Here is a 25,326-nt window from a genome sequence, read left to right as displayed (position 1 = left end):
AGGCAGCTCATTTCATACACCGCTTTTCATAAACTAATAATCATACTCACTTCACTTCAAATACAGGGCGGCAGTGTAGTATAATGGCCGAGGAGTTGGTCTTGTAACCTAAAAAAAAAGTTGCAGGTTCGATTCCCCGGTAGGACACTGCCGTTGTACCCTTGAGCACAGTACTTAACCTGCATTGCTCCAGTATATATCCAGCTGTATAAATGGATGCAATGTAAGTCGCTCTTGATAAGAGCGTCTGCTAAATGACTGTAATGTAATGTAACTTCATAGCCAGTTTTGTGAGGAACATACTTTGCCTTTTATATCGTGTGGTATCTAGCTGAGAATTCTCAGCACAAAATATTGAATGTTTTTGTGGCTAAAATCTGAAACACATATTTCACAAAAAGAGAAAATATCTGTCCTTGTGTAGTAGCACTGATATAAACACAAACTCAAAAACGAAGACAAATAATCACCCATTATTTCATTTATGTGAACAGAAGGATGACAGATACAAAAGAAATTTAAAAAGTGCTGCATTTTCCTCAAGCATTTCTGAGCTGAATGAAAATTACAACTTTTCATTGTGCTATCATGCATACCCTGTATTTAACCAAAATGTTTAATATAAATTCACTAAAAAATTTAATTTGGCCGTGCTCTGTACAACATACGCAATGGAAAACATTGAGCCTGATTCCTAAAACATGTATGATGACGTGATCGTAAACTGTGTAAGAACGTTTCCAAGAACATTTTGGCATTCATAATTTTTTTCTATCCTGTATTTCTTCATGATGAATGCTGGCTGTTTGTAAGTTTTATGTGCAATCCTGTTCATTAGAATAAGGATTGCACATAAAACTTACAAACAGGCAGCATTCATCATCTCATACTCCTGGGATATGCACGGAAACAAAGGTCTGCACATGCGTCATGAATCCCATATTGGTGTTTCGATTGAAAAGTTTTAAGAACAAAAGTAAGAATAATTGGATACAAGTTTTGTGAATGAGGCCCATTGACACTTATACATTCAGTCTTTTCATTTTCATTTCATTTCTTGTCTATGGTTAAAAAAATTAATCACTAAAAAACACTAAGCCTAAAAAATGTAGGTGTCTATTCCATATACCCTCTGTATGTTTTTTCAAATTTAAGCAATTAATTTGAAAAAACTTAGCTTCAAAAATTCATTGTTTTTGGGCTTTTTACAACATATTTAATATCCACACAAATGTGAAAGAGAAATAAAAAGGGGCTGTACTTAAATTCTTCAGTCAAAATTGATGGCAAAGATTATCTCAGAAAGATCTTAGTCGCAAGCTTAAGAATTCTGAACACTCAGGACAGAATACATGAAATTATATATTTTAAAAACGTCCTACAACCATGTCTTTTCAGTAAGTCCAGTATCTTCCCTGAAACACCTGACAGTGTAAACTAGTCCCTAGCCCCCCCCTGCTCTCCCGCGCAGCAGCGCCACCTGTAGGCTGTGCTGAAGGTCCGCACCTTCACAGCTGGCCCAGAATGCAGCAGCTTTGGTAGCGCCAGGAGCTCTTTCAGCTCTCTGGGTTGCAGTGGGAGGAGCTTAAGAAGTAGGCGGGGCCTCTCCCGGCTCTGCAGCGTACGAAGCCACCGGCCACATGCGTCAGCAGCAGCGCCTGTCACGGCGGACGAGGACGAGACGTTGCCATGGGGACGCGGGGCTGCGTTGCCGTTGGCGACAGGGCGGGGCGGCGTTGCCGTTGGCGACGGGGCGGGGCGGGGAGCCCGGCTCAGTCCAGGGGGAACTCGCAGGGGTTGCGCCGGTCCCGCCGGGCCGCTCGGTACACGGACAGGAAGTCCTTGTACCGCGGGGCGCACCCCAGCCAGGCTTCGCCGAAATGCTCCGTGCCCGTGAACAGGAAGTCGCCGGGCCCCGCCCTGGCCTGGCACTGCAGCAGCGTCCGGATGGGCCCCCGCCAGGCCCCCGCGGCCCCCGCCCCATGCTCGAACACCCCGCTGCGCTGCCGATACACCCTCCCCGCGGAAACGTACACCAGCGACGTCTGCCGCTCGGAATCGTGGGACACGTTCCTGATGAAGCCTCGAACCACTGGGAGGACAGGGCAAGGAACATCAGTTCATTTGCTTTTTTGTTTTTATTTTAAACAATCACAATTTTTTTAATTATTTAAGAAATCGTTTATTCTAGTTCTGCCCTTCTGTTAACAGGTCTTCTACAATCACAGTACTCACATAAATGTTATTTACAGCATGTTTTGTCAAACTAACTTAATTTAAAAAGCAGCAGAGATGGTGAGATGTTGTCGTCTGCAATCTTAATGCGAGACACTCAAAATGGAATGCTTGGCTTATGAACGTCTTCAGGTGTGATGAACTGTGTAACGGCCAATCAGAGTGAGATGTTTTTGTTACTATGTTACTTTGTGCTTTGAACCATTGTGTCCTCCTCTGTGTGCCCACTTCCAGCATTGGGGGGGGGGGAGAACAGACTTTGCACCCTAACTCCCAGCCCCCCCCCCCCCCATAAGCAGTTACACTTTCATTAGCCAGCGATGCTGTCCCGTCTGAAAGCCTGTGGGGCTGTTTTTTGGGGGGGGGATTAAGGGTGCTGCAGTAAGGCCCTAAATGGAGCTGCTTCAAAGGACCCATTGCTTCTGGTCTGTTGCCGTCTTTAGCCTGTGTGCGCCCCCATTGTTAAGGAGGGGACCCCACATCTGTCAGGCCCCTATGCTGGCAGGACGGGGCGGGACTTCGCCCCTCTGCGGCAGGATGGGGTGGGGATCGGCCCTCTGGGACGGGGACGAGGCAGCAAATGTGGCAAACTGTTCTTGCGAAGGAGTTGTATTTTTACCAAACTATCTGTTAGTGAAATGCAAATTATATTATATATGTGAATTGTGATATTTAAAAAGAATGTCTTTACTCAAGCAACTTCTCCAATGGGTGAGAGTACCTCAAAAAAAAGACTGAAGCATTCAACATGCAGTTGCATGTATAGGCTATAGCTTAATTTAATAGAATCAAACAGGGTCTGTATACTTTCTAGTATGTGTTGAACTATGTACGTGTAGCTATGAGCACAGTGCGCACTTGTGGGAGGAAGTGCAGAGAGGGACGGAGTGAGCGTTCTGTGAGCGTTCTGTGAGCGTTCTGTGAGCGCTCTGTGAGCGTTCTGTGGGCGTATTGTGAGCGTTCTGTGAGCGTTCTGTGAGCGTTTTGTGAGGCGGTGTGGGTCTGAGGGGTGGAACGTACCGAAGTCACTGCTGCAGACGGCCAGGAGAAGCTCCATGTCATTACAGGGCCGGCACAGGGCTGGGGGGGGGGGCGGAGAAAGAGAGAGAGGGGGAGACAGGGATAAATAGGGAGGGGGGAAGAGAGGGAGACAGGGATAAATAGGGAGGGGGAGAGAGGGAGAGAGGGAGAGGGAGGGAGGGGGAGAGGAGATAGGGAGAGGACAAGGGAGGGAGGGAGACAGGGATAAAGAGGGAGGGGGGAGAGAGGGAGAGAGGGAGAGGGAGGGGAGGAGAGAGGGAAAGGGCAAGGGAGGGGAGAGAGGAGAGAGGGAGAGGACAAGGGAGGGAGGGAGACAAGGATAAAGAGGGAGGGGGGAGAGAGGGAAAGAGAAATCAGAATCACAGTGTGTGTGGTTTGGAGCAGGTGTACATGTCTGCATGTGCGTTTTCTTATGTGTGCACGTATGCATGTGTGCGCACATATGTGTGTTTGTGCATGCACATATGCATTCTGGGTACCCCACCCCTAGGTGAAACAATTTTTTTTCCCCCCCTCGATTAATGCACAGGCACTACGACCTGAGAGTGAAGAACAGACCCAGCCGTGTTAGGAGGAGAAGCGGACCGCACGCACCCCGCCATCGCTGAGAATGAGGACAGACCCTGTACCACACAGCGAGCGCTGGACTCGGGCCGAGACTGAGGTGAGTGGGGGGGGGGGGGGAGGGCGGAGGAGGAATGCGTCATGTGACCTGCCCTGCGACCTTATCAGTCACTGCACCCAGCAATCCTATCAGCAGGTCTGACCCCCATTTTGGACATGGTCATCGTACAAACCCCAGTGACATGCCCTCCCCCCCCCCCCCCCAGGGTGTCCCTGTGCCCATCGGTTAATGGCTGCTGTTGTCTCCTGACACTTCTGGGGTCGTTCTGATAAAGAGGAATCGGCCCAGCGGCCGTCGCCTGTTCCTTTGACCAACGCATGACATCATTGCACCTGCTCTGGACAGACAAACGCACACGGGCTCTGCGGAATTTTGGGAATGCTTGGAATGCCTTTGCTCTTTTCTCCCCCCCCCCTCTGCTGCCATGCCCCACCGAGACCCCAGCAACCCCCACCCCCCTCCTCTGTTGCCATGCACCCCAGATCCCAGCATCCCCCCCCCCCCCCCCAAAAAAAAACCCTTCCCATGCACTCCTTCACACCCTGCTCATACCATACAGTGCTCTGCTCATGCCAGATACGGATAGTGCAGACTCTGTTTGTCCCTCTGCTGGGCTGCAGTTTTCCAGTCATCTTACTCTAAATTTGGGGTCATACCCCACCCCCCCAGCATAAAGTGGTGGGGTCTTCTGTACTTAACAGTGGTCTGACTGGACCGTCCTGTGTCAGGTCTAAAAGTTTGAGAATATGTATTTGTTGAGCACAGTATCGCAAAGTACTGTGTTGTTAATTTCACCTCATGAAAGCAGCTCATTCAAAAGTAGGTGAGTGAAAATTATTGGCTATAGGTTCTCCTTGAGATATTCCATGAAAGAGCCCTTCAGGCAAACTCATGGGTATCAATCGGCGTAATTGTTTGTAATTAATCATTTAATTAATCGGCGCGCGCATCTGCCATGGTATCTTACCTTGTAGAACGGTGTCGCGAAAGTCAGGCGACGTGCTCTGGTTTCCCAGCAGCTCGTAGCGGAAGCCCACTGTGCGCCGGCTGATGTCCCTTTGGGGGCTGGCCTGGAGGAATATGGCCGGCGTCTGCCGCCCCTCGGTGCGAAAGCAGTGCACCTGCTCGGGCCGCCCGCCCTCCGTCATCAACAGGTTGAGCTCTCCCGCGCGCTCGATGTACACACTGGCGCCGCGGAAGCTGCGGAACGGCTTGATGCAGATGGTTGTGTGTCGCGTGGAGGACAGGTTGGGCTCCAGGACGACCCGCAACGCCTGGCTTGGGTAGACCCATTCCACGGCACCCTCGGTGCAACGGAGCCGCACCTGCTGCACTGTCCGCGAGTGGGGCTCCCGCACGAGCCCACTGAGAGAGAAGACACGGGGAATTCGAAATGTGAACATACAGCGGCTACGTATATCTCAACAGTACAATAATGGGCGCGCGCAGGTGTGTTTAATTCTGTGCTTTTGTTGTTAAGCGCATAATTCTGCATAAGTGACTGCACACGCGAGATCATCAGTGTGTAGTCTGGGTTTTTATGAGGCAGTAAGCAGACGACAAATACGGCAACAGCCATTCATGGTAACAATATTTAATTAATCTGCCAGAATGTCCTTGTCGTTAAAGTGTAGTTTTTAGTTTCCTCTTCACTATAGTTTCAGTTTAATTAAAATTAATTAAATCGACATTGGTTAGCGCGAAATAGAGCTAAATTACGGCCAGTCAACCTCATAAGCAGTTTCAAAAGTTCTAGCCGATGCTAACGTTTAAATAATTTTGTTGTTCAGGAGACGTATTCGGACGAAATTGAGACGCTGTGATACAATACAACCTTTAGTCTGTACAAGATCTAGTGTAATATTTCAATTGCTTTATGTATCAAATGAAAAGGACGCGTGGAATGAGCTCTATACCATACATGGTTTAAAAGACATTGGGATGATCTAATGAATATTCCCATTCACACAATGAAACGAGCCCCCTTTTAGAAAATGGGTTAGGCACTAATTTACACCATTTTTCATTTGAGGAGTAGCCTAATATCAATTTCAATCTCACCTTCCTCGCCAGTTGCACAAATCCGCTGCACAAGTCGCCGTCCAGACGAGAAGCAGGCTGCTCAGTCTCACGTAATCGCTCGACGTCGGCGACATTGTTACTGCCACTGCTGGTGATGCACCTGCAGACTAAATTTCACTTGGTGACAAAACATAACCGACGGGACGGATGACCGAATCTATATTTCCCTTGGTAGTTTGCACGTGCCTTAACGGCGAAAGGGTGCCACACACTGGGAGCCTGTGATCCCAGACGCCGGGCTGCACGCGCATTAAACTGCGGAACTTGATTATAATCGTATTCAACCCCTTTGACTCAGCCAATGACTTCTCGAGAGTTACCGCTGTCCCGCTTTGAGGAGGAGTGTGTGTGAGAGCGAGAGAGAGAGAGGGAGAGAGCGAGAAAGGAAGAGGGATAGAGAGAGAGAGAGAGAGAGAGAGTGAGCGAGCTCAGTCTCAAAAACATGTCACAGTGCCAGCCGAGAGAGAGAGATTTAAAATGTAGCCTTCACTTGAATTTATTATATTTTTATTATACATTTATATTTAAACTGTTTGTAAGATCTGTGTCAATTTGAAGACCGATTATGGCGACGACAACCTTATTTAATCTAAAATAGTCTGTATGAAATACACTTACGCTAAATTAAAAGTATGTGCACATTTATAACGTGCACATTTGAAAACTGGTATATAGGCTAATAACTGCTACAGCAGCATTCAGATTTGTAGATTTGTAACTGAATGGAGGCTGTAACTGAAATATATAGCGTACAAAAGGTAAGCCTATATTCTGGCCCCAGAGCGTTGTTGTTTTGAGGTACGGCTAAAAAGACGATAAAGCTCTTTTGTATGGGTCCAAATCGGCTTTCACAGACGTAATGATATCATCAAATCATTGTAATCTAAAGTGATGTCGAAGTTGATGGATGGCAAGTGAATGGGGGGCTCAGTCGACCTCCCCATTGTTTAGTTTCACCGGTTGACCGAGTGCCAGAACTTTCACGGCTGAACTTCCTAGAGTTGCCCTTGAAATTGCTTTTGTATATGCATTACCTATTTTCCATATTTGAGTGCATACAATATTGGCATTTTGTAACTGGGGGGGGGGGGGGGGGGGGGATTTGGAGGTGGAGTGTTACTCACAAAAGTACACCGTGTAATTCAGATTTTGCGGCCGAAGAAATGACGATTATGCCGTCGCTCCTGGAGCACTATACACTGGGCCTGGCCGCGCGCCATTCTGCCTCACGAGACTATGAAAAGACAATCCGGCCCCACGGCCCTGGCCATCTGTTACCTTTAGGTGGAAGGCAGAGTCGCACATTGTCCACATCTGCACCCTGTGGAAGGAGCACGGCCAAACTGTCGGCGTTAAATCAACTCTGGTAGCGTGTATTTTATTGATAGACTACACGTGATCCCAGCTGGACTCCGATTCGGCCAAGAGTTTAATTAGCACAGATCATTTTACCGCGAGGGCCTACATATGTACCCTCCACTGCATTTGGAGTGAATTATAATTTGGGTCATCTATTGCCTAAAACGAATAGGCTACATCGGCATAGCGTCGAAGTCTCTAATTTCCCGAGAAAACGTGTTGCGTGTGAAAATTACCACAAGGCACTTCAATAAATTTTAAGATCTTTATTTTTGAGTCACAAAACCAAAAATTATAGCATGTAAACCATCTCGATATCGATTTTCCGCAAAATATGTTGAAAACGTACTGTGTATAGGCAATAATTTACACAATCTGAAAATATTTCTTATATACAATTAAATGTATTGGCTTATTTCCAAAAACCATGCTTGTGTTACATTCAATTGGCTAACATCTCCATTGCTTAATGGAATATATTAATTTCGTTTTCGAATTCGCCCACGTATTTTCCTCCCATATACATTTTATGAATACCATCAGTTTATGATGCGTTAAACTCTGAAATTTAGAGTGGACAGTTGAATGTTAGTTGCAGTTACCCCTGAAGTGAAGTAACCTGATGTAGAATGGCAGGACATCATGGAAGCGGAGGGACGCAATTAATAACGTGGAATGTGTAGGCTAGGCTACCAGTTTATTTCCCTGCGATGTTCGTCTCTACACAAATGTTTTGCGTGTTTTTCCGTTCATGTAAATTCAGGAAAATGATAACATCACATCATGCAAGACGTCAACATCTTGGAAAGGACTAGACTACTCTTTTCATATAAAAAAAGAGCATAGCCACCTCAGCAGAAATTCTTTTCAGCAGTTGTATTAATTTAAGACAACCAGCCAATATCTCAAAATTGGTTAGATGTTTCAGTTGCGCATGCGTCGCAATTAAAAATGATCAAATTACTTGCGACGTTGCCATTGCTAAAGAAGCTCCTTAAAGCCAATTAGGCATAATTTGTTCATTAACAGTGAAAAACGGTTGTCCGTCGTCAAGTCGGTCACAAGAACAAATTCCAATCTAACCATCCATCAGTCCGCCAAAATAGTGAATTGAGAACAAGGTTCAACAAGAGCTTTAAATTATGACAAATGGCAATATCACAATGGGATCAGGCGAGGACGAGTGTAACGAGAAGAAAGTGTACAAATATTCTGAGATACGGTCACTTAAAGTTCACAAATATTTTAGGCAGACAAAACAATTAGTTGGCAACATCAACTGTGAAGGTTCCACTACAAAAGTTAAAGCGTGAGGATCGAACTTCGGTCCCATATGCGATTTACAGTGATAAGCGAGTGTCACTTCAACTCAAATTGCTTACTAAGACCAACCATTCGCTCCAGCTTTTTATTTGTGATCCGGGGGGTCGTTCCAAATAACAGCCGTTTGGAGCAAAAGGCGAGCTACAGTAATTTGCTCTCATTTTGCTTACTGTCCATTTTAAATATTGATATGGCCACGATTTCCTACGTCCGTCCACAGTCTTGTGCGTTACCATTTTGGCTGTGATCGACCGTGTAAACTGTTCTCTTGAAAACCGAGAACGAAAGACGAGACTTCCGGGGATTAACACTGTTTCTGTGTGAAATGTTTAGTCCATAAATAAGGAAATGCAAGACCTTGCCAGTGCATTCGCCAAAGGAATTCGGTAAACACAACACTATGAGCAGCGACCAACCATTAACTAAGAGATACATGTATCAAAAAACAAAACAAAGACTAATATCCAGTGTTATTGGGTCTACAAGTAGGTGCGCGTGCCATATTGTAACATTCAGCAATTTGCGAATTTTGCCATGATGTGCATCATACAAAACATGTATAGATGAAGTGCATTAATTTCTACAGAGCAGAAAATCCAGTGATTGTTACGCTCGGTCCAGATGTTCAAGGGAGAAGTCCCGTAATAAGCTGCAATATGATGCACTGCATGTTATGCATAAAATAATTCCACGAGTTTCACAAAGCAGCCCCCCCACCCCCCTAGTGGAAAACTGTTACATATAATATACGAATTCATATTAATTACAGCACGCATACATGTGTGTGCTTCCCACTGCAGACTTGGGGCTGGACCGCACATTCCATTTCATAATTCTAACCTTAGGGTGGAAGGATTTTATGCATATTTTAAAACATGCCAAGCCAGATTGTTGATGGCCTCTCTCCTTTAAAAGACCAAATGCTCACAATTCCTTAAACTGAGTTCAAGTGCTGTTTCTGTTCATAACGGTTCTAAGGATTCTGGCAAAACATCAAAATTAACTCGCCAAACTGTCTGCGACGGAAAAATAAACTAACAGTTATTTTTTTATATTGATTTTAGGGATTGTTGATCGAATCAAGGCCAGTGTTTCACGACCCGTATTTCCACAGTGCTGGCTGAGTTCGCCCCCTACTGGCCGTGATGTGCAACAGGCAACAGACATCCCTCTTGGCACCACGTGCCTCACAGGTGCAGTGCAGATGGCACTTTAACAGATTCCTCCCCTCCCCCCCCCCCCCCCCCCCCCCCAAAGCGAACAAATGTTATCAGACACAGTTAAAGAATAATCAAAAATAACTGAACCATTAGGACTCTAGTAAAATTCCTGCAGATTACTGACAACTTTAAAAGACTAAATTGTCAGGGATGTGGTGAAGCATTTTCAAATTTTACAGGCATGTAAAGAGTAGAAAGTATTTTAAAATAGCAATTTGACACAGGTCTGGCTATGAGCAGTAAGGGGGCGGAGTATATTTGGAAGGGGGCAGAGTGTTTGTGGAAGGGGGCGGGAGTGTGGTTTGGTAGAGGTAATGTTGGCTTTATATGCAGGATACGACTGGGAGTGGCCTGGGGGTGGTACTCTAGGGGGCGCTGTTGCTGTTTGGCACTGGTTGTTTGAGCGCGGCGTCGGTGTCGGAGCTGCTGGAGTCGTCGTCGTCGTCGTCGGTCTGCTCCGCGCTGTGGTACAGCATCAGCGTCTGCGTCTTGTGGGTGATGGTGATGGTGCAGGGTCCCTGGGCCCACGGCTCCCCGTCCACCTGCATGGGCATGCGTGAGCTCTTCAGCACCATCTGCAGGCAGAGAGCGGTACAGCACAAACATGCCCATTAGGATTATGATTGGTACTAGTGTTATAATGAACAATTATGGAACTATAATTAAACATTTAAGAAATAATAATGCATATTATGATTACTCCTTCTTCTTCTCATTATTATTATTGCTTCTATTAAGTGGAACTGAAGTTACCTTTTGATATGATGAACAGGATAGTTATTGGGGGGGGGGGTTGGTTGCTATTGGATCTTTTAGAGACTGCAGTGAGTCAGAACCTCCGTTAGTGTCTCAATGGAAGGACAGGACCTTTGTTACAGGGCAGTACCCTTATTCCCTGCAGTGGGGCCCTGGATATCACAGGGTTCTTAGGGTTCCCCCTGGTGGCTGTGCTGTGTACCACATGTACTAACCAAGCCCAGCTCTGCTCGGCTCAGCCTAGGCTGCTTGAGAGTCGAATAACTGTGCAAAAGGAACCCTTCATGGTGTGAGGTCACAAATATGTGATTATATGTGATGTTCTTAACTGAGCATTCTAATGCTGATGTAACAATCACTGCTGGTAATTGAAAGCAGACTGAGTTCTAGAACACTGAAAAACATTACAAAAAAAACCTACTCTTCAGGGTTTAGATTAAATCTCAGGATAAAAATAAATGAAAAAAAACTGTAGTGGTGTAACGGTGGGATTGGCAGTTGCGCAGACAGAACCACACAAAACCCACCCGGACTGTGTGGGCCTGGCCCAGGCGCACGGGGTTGGCCAGCTTCACTTGGATCTGTGCGCAGTGGAAGGACCCAAACACCCCGAGCACCTCCAGCAGCCCATCGTCCAGCCTGCAAGGGAACACAGACACAACACCTGATCAGCTCCTCCAATCACAGCGCAGAATACATCCTGGTCTCTGTCAGGGATATTCCAACAGGGATAGGCATTACATTTCAGTTTTTTCGCATAGAAATCAGAGATGAGCCCTCCACCAATCAAAGCACACTGGAAAAAAAAACCAGACAAGGGCAAAGATAATTAGGGTATCCTTCTGGCTATACTGCCAAGATACCACAAGGGATTTCCGAAGAATAGCTAGAAAGTACCCACCAATCACCACTGGCTGATTGATTTGTACTCAGTGATTGGTGGAGTTCCACTCTGGTTTCTATGCATAAAGTTTCTTCAGATGTTCCAGTCTTGATATTTCTCTGTTGAGAGGATTCTTACAGCATTTCTAATGCGACATTCAAGCGCTTTCCACTGATTTTTTTATTTAAGGACAGCTGCAGTAAGTTTAAAGTCAGTATAAAAGGTCAAAATGAATTGTATTCATAAGTGAAACCTGGAGAAAGGGAGCCTGTTTCTGGGTCACCCACCTGGTAGGGGGGCACGGCTCGTCCCCCATGCCGTCCCACAGCCGGCACCCCCCGCCCCAGTAGCGTATGTTACACACGATGATGCCCTCCAGACTGGGCAGGGGAACCCTCTCCCCGTCCAGCTCCAGCTGTGAACAAACCGCCACGGTTATGGTTATGTTTATTATTATTATTATTATTATTATTATTATTAATATTAATAATCATATTATATGAGACTTATATTCTGGTAGAGGCGGAGCAGATTGGAAAAAGTGCAGTACAAATAGGCCCTGTACCTCAATCCTCTTGTCCAGGTCTTTACATTCTTGGACCAAGCAGTCTTTGGTGCCGTAGAAGAAATACACAGCCTAGAACGCAACAGAAATGAACACGTGTGGCAGTCCAAACCAGTGAAATCTGCAGTTTGCAGTGATGTCATGACATTAATCAGCTGTTTGGGAAACTGCAGCAGACACCGGGCTGCAGAGATCGCTTGTGCCACAGAAGGCTTTACATTTTTACCAGCTAATGGCCGTTCTCCCTTCTTTGTCTGCGCATACTGTTGCAGAAATGCCTCATATATGCTCACTCAGGCTTTAGTGTTTGCAGAGGGGGAAAGTCCAGGGGGTCAGAGAGTAAAAGTCCCGCCGTGCGTTTCCTCCACCCATGAACTCTGCCAGCTGATTTTTGCTAATTATTCACTAGAAATTGTGCAAAAAACTAGCAAATCCAGGTGATTGGAACAAAATACCGGGGTGGACTTCTACTCTCTGAACCCGGATTTATTTGTTTTCGCACCCCTGAACCCCTGAGCCCGAGCCCCCGTTTGTAACGTTATTGACCTTGTTAATGATCCGGCTGGAGAAGAGCGAGGGTGTTTTCTCGCGGTGGGCGTGGAAGTTCAGCGCCATCAGGGCGTCCGGACCCACGGAGAAATAGTTGTTCATGGACAGGACCTGTGAACACAAGGTGCGGGGTTAAAAAATAAAAAATCGAGCATTTCACATGTCCATCAAGAATTACGCATCATATACTTAATGTACATCATGATATATATTAAATTCATTAAAATGTTATTTATGATGATGAACATGGGGACTGGTGTTTTCTCCGCTGTAGTCGCTCACCTTTGGTTTGCGAAAGTTGTAATACCCTTTAGAGGCGATCTGCACTTTCCACCTGGAAATGGAGATAGTTTGTTGTGTTGATACTGCAGAGAACCGATCAGCAGCTCTTTTTTTTACATGAATGCCAGATTTGAATAGAAACGGTTCTAAAGGACCGATCGCTTCCGTTCTGAAATTAGATAGAGGCGCTACCCTGTCCTTACTAATGGTAATACAGGGCCTAGCCAGGCATCTACATTGGGCTACTTCTGTGGAGGTGTCACAGTGTAGTACACCCACTTCAATAGTGTTTACGTAAGCCCCTCCCCCCCCTGCTCACTGATTGGACGTGGAGGGTCACTAACCTGTCCATCTTGACTACCTCTGCGTCCATGATGTTCCGCAGCACCTGCTCGACGGGGATCTCCCCGGCGTACCCCGCCCCCCAGCCCAGCGTGTTCGACAGGTCATTTCCTGTTCCCAGCGGCAGGATGGTCACCTGTGGGGCGAACTGCTCCTGGCCCTGCAAACACACACACACACACACACGCACACGCACACGCACAGACACAGACACACACACACACACACACACACAGAGTAAGACTGAAAAACAGAACATCCTCCAGACCAAACATAGGCCACTCCTGGGCTAGGTTACCTAAACGCCCCCTCCCCCTCCCCCCAACTGCGTACCAACCTCCTCCCCCCCACAGCGTGCCAACATCACCCCCCCCCCCCTACTGAGGGCTGTAAGCTGCTTAGTTTTTAATTTTAGAAATAATCTAAAACCTGCCAGCTCCACGGGCTTAAGAGAACGGTGATGGGGGGGGGGTTAGGCTAATGGGGGCAGGCAGTCACCCATGTTAACTTACCAAACAAGCGCGCGCATGACGTTATTTAATTTAGGCCTAGGTGTGAAATGCAGTTACTGGGAGTTTGCGCCGCTGGCATGCGACAGGGTCAGCTTTCCCCTGCTGAGCCTGATGCATTATGGGTAACGTGCTGAGTAGGGCGAGGAACTCTGGGCGAGACACAGGGATGAAAGCAGCAAGGCGGAGCGAGCGGTGTGCTCCCGGGAGTGTTGTGTTCACTGTGGGCGTGGCTTACCTTCAGCTTCATGGCGTCGATGGCGTCCAGCACCCAGCCGACCGTGCCGTCGCCTCCGCAGACGAGCACGCGCACGCTGCCCGCGGGCAGCAGCACGCACAGCTGCAGGGCCTTGGCCGGGGGCAGCTCTGATAGGTCAAACACCTGGGACACAGCACACACAGCTCAGTGTGAACTCAACTCAGACCTACGTTTCCCAGGGTGCAATTTTCCTCATTAATCAGGAAGTACTGCTCTTCACACCCTAAATGTCTGAGGCTACTAGTCTTTTTGTATTTTTGGAAGTAACACTGATGTTTCTTCACTGCTATTCATTGCTCTGGATAAGAGCATCTGCCAAATGACTAATGTAATCTCTGGCTTTATTGCTTGGCATTCTCTCCTACCTTCAGCTGTCAAACAGTGTGTGCGTAATTCACACAGTGTGCTTGTAACATAATCAAGCCCTCAGGAAGATTTAAGAAACATCACATCCCTGTTTTTTTTACTGTCGTATAAAAACATCACATCCCTGTTTTTCACTGTAGTATACACTGTTTCTCACGACTGGATCGTTCTAAGTAATGTGGGCTTGCAGCTCAGGTTCATAGGCAAACAGTGGCACTCACTGTGACTGTGAGAAACCACGGATACGACCCCGTCTCTTTACACTCCAGTGGAGCGTTCTGCAAAACACCTCACGCCATCGTGTGGGAGCTCTAAATAAAGAACCTTTGCTCCAGATTGAAGACTGCGTGAGTCACTGGTCTGTGTGCAGCTGTGACTCAGCTTAATGGAGCAGCACCACAGAGCTTAATACCACAGAGCTGACACAAGCAGAGCGGGGGGGGGGGGGGGGAGAGGAGCGGAACCAAACGTGTGCCAAGAATCGGGATGGCTGACGCTCGACAGCAACAACAGCTCAGAGGTTCTCTCAGGACAAGGGCCTCTGCTCTGATAATAAGGGCCTCTGCTCTATGAGGGTTAGGGCCTCTGCTCCCTGAGGGTAAGGGCCTCTGCTCTCTGAGGGTAAGGGCCTCTGATCTCTGAGGGTAAGGGCCTCTGCTCTCTGAGGATCAGGGCCTCTGCTCTCTGAGGGTCAGGGCCTCTGCTCTCTGAGGGTCAGGGCCTCTGCTCTATGAGGGTCAGGGCCTCTGCTCTCTGAGGGTAAGGGCCTCTGCTCTCTGAGGATCAGGGCCTCTGCTCTCTGAGGATCAGGGCCTCTGCTCTCTGAGGGTTAGGGCCTCTGATCTCTGGGGGTAAGGGCCTCTGCTCTCTGAGGGTAAGGGCCTCTGCTCTCTGAGGGTAAGGGCCTCTGCTCTCTGAGGGTAAGGGCCTCTGTTCTCTGAGGGTTAGGGCCTCTGCTCTATGGGGGGGGGTGGGATGGGGGGGGCACTGACCTGGACCGGGTTGAGGACGGTGCGGAACTCCCTCAGCAGGGCCTCCCCCATGTTGTTCCCGCTGCGCGTGTTGGCCAGGACGAGGACGGGGGTCCAGCCGCTCCCGCACATTTCCGCCAGCTGCAGAACAAAAGCGGGAAAATGATCACCGTGACAACGCGCTGCCATCGCAGGTTTTAACTCACAAGACACACCTCCAAACACGTATCACACAGAACAACAGCCATGCCACGTTAAACAGTCATTTTCTTCCTTTTAGATTTAAAAAAATATATACAAAACCCCAATCTAAGTCCAAGTGGATAAAAAACGGTGTAAATGCCAGTCCTTTCCAAACATAAAATGCCCACCTCTGCAATAACACAGACTTCAGGGAAGCTGATATTCGATTCACAAATTAATTTATGTAAAATCCAGGCAGCTCTGAATAAAGATGATCTTCCTGAAACTCAGTCACCTCTCAGCCCATATTTCATAAAGTAAAAAAGCGTGGTTATGCAATGATGAGAGTCACCTTTCTACAAAATGTAACTTTCGCGCCGGTTTAAAAAAACTGCCAATAACAAACCGTCAGCATACCCTCCGGGTCTGCCATATCCTCCAGCACAGACCAGCAGCTCTCATGTTTCAGTTTTGGTTTTGGTTTTAGGGAAATTCCGTTTCACGATATGCATGCGTCTGTCCAGTTACACAGTGTGCTTGAGGGGGAGGGGTGGGTGCAAGGTTAGTGCACAGGGGGTAGCATTAGGGGATGGGCTCATTAGAAGGGGGTACTGGGCAGTGGTGCAAGGTTAGTGCACAGGGGGTAGCATTAGGGGGTGGGCTCATTGGAAGGGGCAGTAGGCAGTAATGGGGCGCAGTATCAGGTAGCAGTATCGGGGTGCAGTATCAGGGAGCAGTAACAGGGCGCAGTATCGGGGAGCAGTAGCAGGGCGCAGTATCGGGGAGCAGTAACAGGGCACAGTATCGGGGAGCAGTATTGGGGCGCAGTAACAGGTAGCAGTATCGGGGCGCAGTGTCGGGGAGCAGTAACGGCGCAGTATCGGGAGCAGTAACAGGGCGCAGTATCGGGGAGCAGTATCAGGGCGCAGTATCGGGGAGCAGTATCAGGGCGCAGTATCGGTGAACAGTAACGGCACAGTATCGGGGAGCAGTGTCGGGGAGAAGTGTCGGGGAGCAGTAACAGGGTGCAGTATCGGGGAGCAGTATCAGGGCGCAGTATCGGGGAGCAGTAACAGGGCGTAGTATCGGTGAGCAGTAACAGCACAGTATCGGGGAGCAGTATTGGGGCGCAGTAACAGGTAGCAGTATCGGGCGCAGTATCGGGGAGCAGTAACGGCGCAGTATCGGGGAGCAGTAACAGGGCGCAGTATCGGGGAGCAGTGTCGGGGAGAAGTGTCGGGGAGCAGTAACAGGGTGCAGTATCGGGGAGCAGTATCAGGGCGCAGTATCGGGGAGCAGTAACAGGGCGTAGTATCGGTGAGCAGTAACAGCACAGTATCGGGGAGCAGTATTGGGGCGCAGTAACAGGTAGCAGTATCGGGGCGCAGTATCGGGGAGCAGTAACGGCGCAGTATCGGGGAGCAGTAACAGGGCGCAGTATCGGGGAGCAGTAACAGGGCGCAGTATCGGGGAGCAGTAACAGGGCGCAGTATCGGGGAGCAGTAACAGGGCGCAGTATCGGTGAACAGTAACGGCACAGTATCGGGGAGCAGTGTCGGGGCGCAGTAACAGGTAGCAGTATCGGGGAGCAGTAACAGGGCGCAGTATCGGTGAGCAGTAACGGCACAGTATCGGGGAGAAGTGTCAGGGAGCAGTAACAGGGCGCAGTATCGGGGAGCAGTATCAGGGCGCAGTATTGGGGCGCAGTAACAGGCCACAGTTTCGGGGCGCAGTAACGGGCCACAGTTTCGGGGCGCAGCACCCCCTCACCTTGCTGTGCTCCTCGCTCTGGCCGCGGCGCAGCTTGTTGACGCGGTGCAGGTAATGCGGCGGAACGATGAGGCTGCGGAACTCTCCCAGGTCACAGCGGCTGCCGTCCTGCAGCCCCGCCCTGCAGTCCTCGTGCACGGTGATCTGGCACCACACGCACCTGCCGGAGAGCCGACAGACAGCTGTCAATCAATCAATCAATCACACGCACCTGCCAGAGAGCCGACAGACAGCTGTCAATCAATCAATCAATCAATCAATCAATCACACGCACCTGCCGGAGAGCCGACAGACAGCTGTCAATCAATCAATCAATCACACGCACCTGCCAGAGAGCCGACAGACAGCTGTCAATCAATCAATCAGTCACTCACACGCGCCTGCCAGAGAGCCGTCATACCATCATACAACTGTCAATCAATCAATCAATCAGTCAGTAAATCACTGACATACACCTGCCTGCCAGAGAGCCAACATACAACTGTCAATCAATCAATCAATCAATCAATCACTGACATACACCTGCCTGCCAGAGAGCCAACATACAACAGTCAATCAATCAATCAATCAATCAATCACTGACATACCTGCCTGCCAGAGAGCCAACATACAACTGTCAATCAATCAATCAATCAATCAATCACTGACATACACCTGCCTGCCAGAGAGCCAACATACAACTGTCAATCAATCAATCAATCAATCAATCACTGACATACACCTGCCTGCCAGAGAGCCAACATACAACTGTCAATCAATCAATCAATCAATCAATCACTGACATACACCTGCCTGCCAGAGAGCCAACATACAACTGTCAATCAATCAATCAATCAATCAATCACTGACATACACCTGCCTGCCAGAGAGCCAACATACAACTGTCAATCAATCAATCAATCAATCAATCACTGACATACACCTGCCTGCCAGAGAGCCAACATACAACTGTCAATCAATCACTTGCTCACTCGCACCTGCCAAAGAGCCGACGTACAGCTGTCAATCAATCACTTGCTCACTCACACACACACGCATGTGCCTGCCAAAGAGCCCACGCACTCATACAGCTGTCAATCACTCACACACACACCCTGGTGCACCGTTACACCAACGTCCAACAGCGCACACACCCATCTTACACACACCTGTCAAAAAGCAGCTGCACCATCATACCACCATCTTATACGTACAGACACACACACGTACACACACGCAAGCACGCTCATTTTACACCATGCTCCTGCTAAAGAACTGGCTCTCCATCATACAGCCATCCCACACAAACACACACACACACACACACACAAACACAATTTACACCACGCACACGCTACACCAGCTCCTCTCGTGCTAGACGTTAACAAGAACCCTCTCGGCCAAAGCAGGGCCAGTGAACATTTTCTGTGGAGTGTACTTTATTGCCCTCAGGGCTATGTACAGACACTCGCAACAGGTAAAACACTGGTAGTCTTATTAGTTTGGCAGTCATATATAGTCAATAACATTGTCTGCGTTCCAGGTTATAGCGTGCCAGACTCATTGCCTAAACAACGCCAAATATCCTGGAATAGAAAAATACTCCCAGAGACCTTTGCGGCACAGCACAGCCATGAAAGATTAAATCAAGCGCACAGAAATTAAGCGTTTTCCTGTTCGCTCTGTAAAATTAATGCATATTAATTTTGTTTGATTTTCTAGTAAAATTCGAGGGAACAACCTGTAATGTGCGGTTTCTCCGAATCGATTGGCTCCGCCGACTGATCACAGCTGGAGATTTAACGCCGGCATCCAAAAGGCCTACTTAACGTTAATCCAACTCAGCTGTAAACCCCACCATCCCGGGCTGGCTATTGGTTGATATCAAAACAGCAAGTAGATAATGTGAAACGGCACTTGTGCGACGGTTGGAGAGGCAAGATTAAAGTATAATTTAAGGTACGGTTATGCTAACAAGAAGACTTGACAGTTTAAAAAGGACTGTAACGCTGCCGTGAACCAACGATAACGATAACAAGTCAACTGGATCAACTTAACAACGGAAGAGTCCACACAGGTGTGTTTGTTTTTACCTGTAGTCGCACAGCTTGGGCTGAGTGCCACACTGTTGTTTGCATACCGCACAGTAGCTGCAGAGTGGAACGTTTCCGCGCGCCCAGCGATGCGCCAGGCTTCCATCCGCCTGGGCCGGAGCCATGATTTCCTTACACGGCAGGCTGCGGTCGGCCCGGCGCAGGCACTGCTCGTCGGCACACACCCCGCAGCAGTCGCAGAAAGCGCCCTGTATAATGTGCTGCGAGCAGACGCAGCAGTAGGTGGGCTTGTTGAAAAGGTCGGTGTAGTGCCACCCGTGCTTGCTTCTGCGAAAGATGTCCTTTATGAGCATTTTCCGTTTGGAGCGCTGCACGCTGCACCACAGCGTGATAATCACGGGTACCGCTACGGCCAAAGCGGTCCAGGCCAGGAGTGTCCATTCATCTCGGGAGTCCACGGCGGACTCGCCGTTTACTTCGTCCGCTTCCATCTACCTCAAAGTGCTTCAGACAGACAGTGTGGTGACAGGCTAATGCATACAATAGACTATATTTCAAAACGTGCACGCCCTCTCCGAGCTTCTTCGGAGACTGATGTTACCGTCACACTATCTCCTTTCCGCATGACTCTTATGTCACTAAATATGTAGTTCTACGGACAGTGAAAAATCCATAAAACGGATGTTGTTTTTCGCGATTGTCACTGCAGAAAACCAAGGTGTTGAGTCAAAAGCATTTCAATATAGCCTTCGCCGAGCTGCCTCTCTTGTGTCGACTACTGCGCATATTAAATTCGCCGCATGTTTAACACGATAACTACACGTTCTTGAAAAAGACCACAGACAAAAATAATCTGCCATAATCTCAATAGACAATCGACAGAAGCCCATCTCATCGATGGATGACGGCGAACCCTGCACTGCTCACGCCTAGGCGAACACACTAATGCACTGAGTTAACAGACCAATAGACGGAAACGGAAATCGTGACGTATTGGTTTTCCTTTCCTGCAGCGGCGCTTCATGCAAGCAGTGCTCCGGATGTCAAAAGAGAACGAGCTATGAGCGCGAGCCTGTAAACCTGGGCCGGCATTACTGCTGTTCTGAGAATTCTGAATGTATGCAGTCGCCAGGGGCAACACTGAAAAACGTTAAATTGACTCAAGCTGCTAATATGTTGTCTGTATTTCCGTTGGCTGCATCGTGCACACATATTTAACGCGGAATACTCTTCAGCTAACTAGCCTGTAGACTACATGTGAATATGTCTGTGTGTATAAATGTAGGCTATCAAAATGAGTTGACCGAAATCTCTCAAATCCCCAGTGCTATACAATTTTACTAATAAAGTAGGCCTACACCGTCAGTAGAGAGACCTATCTTAAGTTTTATGTTATGTGTGAATGTTTGCCTGTTTGATCCTCATGAATAAGGATATTATAAAATATGTTGTAAAATTCTATCTGTTGCTATTTGATGAATGAAACGTGAGGGGACACACTATTAAATGCTAAATAACGGACTCATTCCAGGCTTGGAACATATCTATGGGAAAAGTCCAAAAAGTGAGGAAAGGGCGACACCCAGTGGAGATATTTACGTATTACAATCTTATTTATTTGTTTAAAAAAATAATTCAAAAGACAGAGCGCAGTACGTAAGAGGTTGGTGGAACGTTAAGTGTGAATGTTATTAAAATGCTTAGTTTAGCTGAAATTACAAAATACAAAAACAATACTGGACTTCGATTAGATTTAGATTTATTTATTTAATTCATGTGATTTGTCTTGTCTCTGCCTTTTACTTGAATGTAGGCTACGCCTGATTTGTAATTAAAAGCATAGCGTACGACAATGCTCAACAAGTAAATGCATAAAATATTAGGGGGTGAAACGGCGGTGGAGAAAATTACGTGTCGAAATGATTAATAGGTTTTATCTGCGTGCAGAGGTAAGCTACTAAGTGGCGTTTTTCTCCAGCAAAACAAAAACCACAACCACTCGAACCACGGGAACGTCTTAAATTGAGTCACAGACCCTGAATCACTCTACGTTTTGCAGTTGAACTGGTGGGAAGTCATGTCTACGGCCGTCATGTCTACGGCCTCTTCCACAGTTTATAATAGACGTATCCCATCCGCACTTTCGCAAAGGTTACGCGACGTTTTCGGTCTCTTCGAGCTGGGTGGTAGCCTACATCACAGGGCTAAAGGGAACGAAGGGATGTAGGGTCATTGTTTCATTTGAAACAACCGGTGAATTCTTGCTTTCCTGCGTTAGGCTGCTGATGAAGTATTAAACATCGTTTGAAATTAACAGTTCAAAATATGTATATGAGGGAACGTGCGTTTCCATTTGACCCAGAGCCTGGTCACAAAGTGTACTGAAGACGACAGAGACCAGCTGTTGACAGTCATAAATATTATTTAAAAATCAAAATTTCGCTTGGTGTTCCGCCTGCCGTAAATAAATAAATAAATAAAAACCTCTGCTTTGCCAGCGGGTCTGTGTTTACGCAGCCAGGTCGATTTCCAGACCCCGTTTGGGTCACGTGGTCTCGGAGCCCAGTTCCCCGGGGAGAGCGAACGGTGAATGGGAACTTTGTTACTCTACAAAAAAAGAGCTTCTCGTGGCATTGTGCTCGGATGGAATTCTTCTGAGAGTGGGGACCCTCAGAGAGAAAAACAAACCGCAAAACAACAGCAGCTCCGCCACAAATCCAGTCCAAGTAACGCTGGTGAACAGGAGAGGGCATCTTGCACTTTGTGTGTACTTTTCTGGGATAACGAAACGATCCACTAGTACAATTTACAGAATGAACCTTTTCACTTACTTTCTAACTAAATTTCAGAATGTGATTTGGACCATTTTTGATTTTAATTCCAATCTTTATATGTAATGTGTAAAAAGCTAAATCAGAGCCAGTAATGCACATCTGTTAGATGTTTGCTGATAGAAAATTTTCCAAATATTGGAGACATCCAGACATGCAAGTCCAACTGTATTGGAACTGAACTTTGATCTTGTACAACTACTAATACTGCAGTGTAGCAGGATGGATATATTGTATTCTGACTTCTGGCATGCGTAATATGCCCTTGATTCATAATGCTGAAAATTTTCGGTTGTTTTGCTGTTATGTAAGTAACTTACTGCCTGCCAATGATCAATTTGGCTGGTGTAAAAATTAAGGGGGGGGGGGGGGGGGTGATGTGAGCCAACTTGAAGGAGGAGGGAAATCATCCAGAAGATAAGGAGGAGTTCAGCAGGGAGGTGGTCAATGGGAGGATGTCAGGGGAGGTGAAGGTGGAGAGGGAGGGAAGGAGCAGGGGGTGGGAGAAGGAGTAGAGGTAGCTTCAAGTAGTCCTGAAGGAGCTGCGGATGTCTGCAACTTTCTCATTAAAGTTGAAGAAGAGAGAAGATGGAGGTGGTGGATAGGTGGAGGGAAGAGAAGGTAGAGAACAGCTTGTGAGATTTATAGATTTATAGGTTTTGAATTTTTGGTTGAGAACAGTTGACCTTTGCAGAGGTGACAGCAAATGAAAAAGGCAGGGAGAAGGGACTGGTAAATGGACAAATCGGTGTGCGGAACCCAGGATTTGCGCCCATTTTGTTTCTGCTGCCTGTCAAACAGACAGATGTTGTCAGACAGATGTTCGTGCAGGTCTGGAAACGGCAGGACAGAGAGAGTCAAAGAAACAAACAGCAGTAGTAGACAACCCCCCCCCCCCCAAAAAAAAAACAGTAAAAGCAGAGTATACATGCTAGTGGTCAGAAAAAGCAGACACTTGGCCTGCTCTAGAAGAAATCCTGCAGCTCCTGCACACCTGATGTGAATGCACTCAGGTGCTCCTTGTACTGTATAAAGATGTAGGGTTCCCCGGTGTCTTGGCCAAATTCCCAATCTGGCTCTCTCAAACTTAAACTTGCCACCTAATCATCCCCTGACTTAATTGGCTAAAAATGGTTCTCTCCCTCTCCACCTTAGCTAATGTGTGGTGAGTGTTCTCGTGCAAAATGGCTGCCGTGCATCACCCAGGTGGGTGCTCTCCCATTGGTCGTGGGTGAGTTGAGTTCCCACTCATCACTGTAAAGCCCTTTGAGCAAATTTGAAAAGTGCTATATAAATGCAATGATTCATTCATTCATTCATTCATTCATTAACATCTCCAGCGCACCTATTGTCTGTGATCCTAAGACAAAGTTTGGGCCTAAATATATTTAACCTTGGATTGTGGCTGGTTTATCTGCAGAAAAGCTGTTTTTTTCCTACTTACAGCTAGGTAGTTTTGCACCACCTGCAAGAACTAATGCCTGGCAGTATACGATGGCACTCTCTTTCTAAACAAAGTCAACATTTATCCTTAACTTTTTTTTTTCCCTGAATAAAGGCTCCTGAGGCATGTCCATTTCGGTGATTGCCGAGTTAACCACACCGTCGGTGAGGATGAACAGTTCCATTTCATTGTGAAGCGTTATGGACAGATGTTAATTGAATTCAGTCCTGTTTGCCAAAAGTGGATTCCCTACTCGTTCTGCATGCAGTAAACATTTCACATTACAAAAAGGATCCGGTTATTATACAAGCAATGCGTCGCCCTACAAACAGAAGCAGTCGACGTGCTTTCATCTAAAAGAGCGTTTCTCGTTTAAGTTAATGTGGTCTATGCACATTTTCTCCGTAAATTAATGTAAACGTATTGAAAGTACTTTTAACAATTATACAATAATATTTCTTTCCAAACTAAAATGAGGTAGCAGTAGCCTATGTGATCCTCAGTTGTCATTTTTATTAAATTCTCAGGTTAGACGGCCGACCTCTAAATCTCAGTTTCTGAAATGCTATCGCATTAGGCACACTTTGTCGATTATTTCATTGATGGAGAGCAAGACGCATTAAATAAATCTAACTCCATTGAGCTTGAAGCAAAAAATGTACGGCATTTTTTTTGTGCTACATTTTAAATCCAAAATCTCGGTAGAAACCCTTCGGATTCATTTCTGGCAGCCAAGGTTTCTACACAATGTGACAAAACAGTAGCCTACAGCGTAGCCTACCTCGTATCCTCAGACAACAACGTCTGTTTTGCAAATATCATTTCAAGTGTATTTTCCTTTTGTGTCTCAAACTTGTAATTACATGTAACTTGCGCTGGCCGCGATGAGCCGAAATAAATGATCTCGTATAACTTGTTCATTCTTAACACTGACGTTATATAGGCTATTCATATAGCCTAATACATTTTTTAAATTCGTGCAATAAGTAGGCTACATTACAACAATTATGACGCAAGCGTCAATGTTGCGTGAATGGTATAAAGAGCAGGGCAGTAGGCCTACATTTGAAATAATGAAAGTGCGACTCTTCCACGTCAACAATAAATGCTGACTTCGTTAAGTGAACGTACTTAATTTACAAATTGTGTGTAGGATGTTTCTGGTAAAAAAAATACACCCATCGTCTCCATCGCTTAGTACAACATAGCCTTCATACCTTTATTATATTTTGTATGTTGGATGGATTACCCCGATTTCATTCCCCATTTATTGTTTTATATATGTGAAATTCTCATAGATATTTCTATTGTCCATCGATCAGCCGGTGGTACACTCATCTTGTATCAAGCTAGGTTGATTGAATCAGGGTTGCGTTTGTCTTTTCACTTTCAAATACGTCAAACATAAACCACTATTTGCATTTTACAAGCGCTGAGCACCATTTATGAAAATCCCTGGGAAAAACCCGTAAATATTTATGCCTGCGATTCGCCAACTCGGTCTTCGGGCATAAGTTATATCAGCCTTGATCAGTGCCAGTTTTTTTAATTGAATTCAAACGAGTATTGAAAAAGTTGTTTCCATGGTTTCGTCTTTACTGACTGGAAGATAGACAAACTTTTTTCCGTTACAGGTTTTCCAGCGCTGGGCGTACAGTATTTACAGCATTTCGCACTCCCCTTTATAATTATATCTAC

The 25,326-nt window shown here is 46.8% G+C and overlaps 2 protein-coding genes and 1 long non-coding RNA gene across 3 annotated transcripts in view; 1 reads left to right on the top strand and 2 right to left on the bottom strand.

The window, feature by feature from the left end:
• The window catches only part of LOC118216554, a 42,845-nt gene that overhangs the window by 3,590 nt on the left and 13,929 nt on the right, over positions 1–25,326 (top strand). Inside the window, exon 2 of the long non-coding RNA XR_004763030.1 lies at positions 3,806–3,940. This is a non-coding gene — a long non-coding RNA (uncharacterized LOC118216554). The remainder of the gene's footprint in view (positions 1–3,805; positions 3,941–25,326) is intronic.
• Positions 1,765–6,300, bottom strand: LOC118216553 (meteorin-like protein). Its single transcript, XM_035397830.1, has 4 exons — positions 5,963–6,300; positions 4,869–5,266; positions 3,256–3,315; positions 1,765–2,092 (listed from the first exon to the last, which is right to left on the bottom strand). The coding sequence occupies exons 1-4, from the start codon at positions 6,055–6,057 to the stop codon at positions 1,773–1,775; spliced, it is 873 nt and encodes a 290-aa protein (XP_035253721.1). The 5' UTR covers positions 6,058–6,300; the 3' UTR covers positions 1,765–1,772.
• dgke (diacylglycerol kinase, epsilon) lies at positions 9,909–20,386 on the bottom strand. The gene is made up of 11 exons (XM_035397825.1): positions 19,393–20,386; positions 17,321–17,480; positions 15,389–15,508; positions 14,010–14,153; positions 13,265–13,422; positions 12,921–12,972; positions 12,636–12,749; positions 12,090–12,161; positions 11,812–11,939; positions 11,169–11,280; positions 9,909–10,460 (listed from the first exon to the last, which is right to left on the bottom strand). Exons 1-11 carry the CDS (start codon positions 19,842–19,844, stop codon positions 10,251–10,253), a joined length of 1,722 nt encoding a protein of 573 aa, XP_035253716.1. The 5' UTR covers positions 19,845–20,386; the 3' UTR covers positions 9,909–10,250.

The sequence above is a fragment of the Anguilla anguilla genome, chromosome 17, assembly GCF_013347855.1.
Source record: "Anguilla anguilla isolate fAngAng1 chromosome 17, fAngAng1.pri, whole genome shotgun sequence".
In the NCBI taxonomy this organism is placed as follows: Eukaryota; Metazoa; Chordata; class Actinopteri; order Anguilliformes; family Anguillidae; genus Anguilla; species Anguilla anguilla.
Note: the sequence above shows the minus strand (reverse complement) of the source record. Positions and strands in the feature narration are given on the sequence as shown.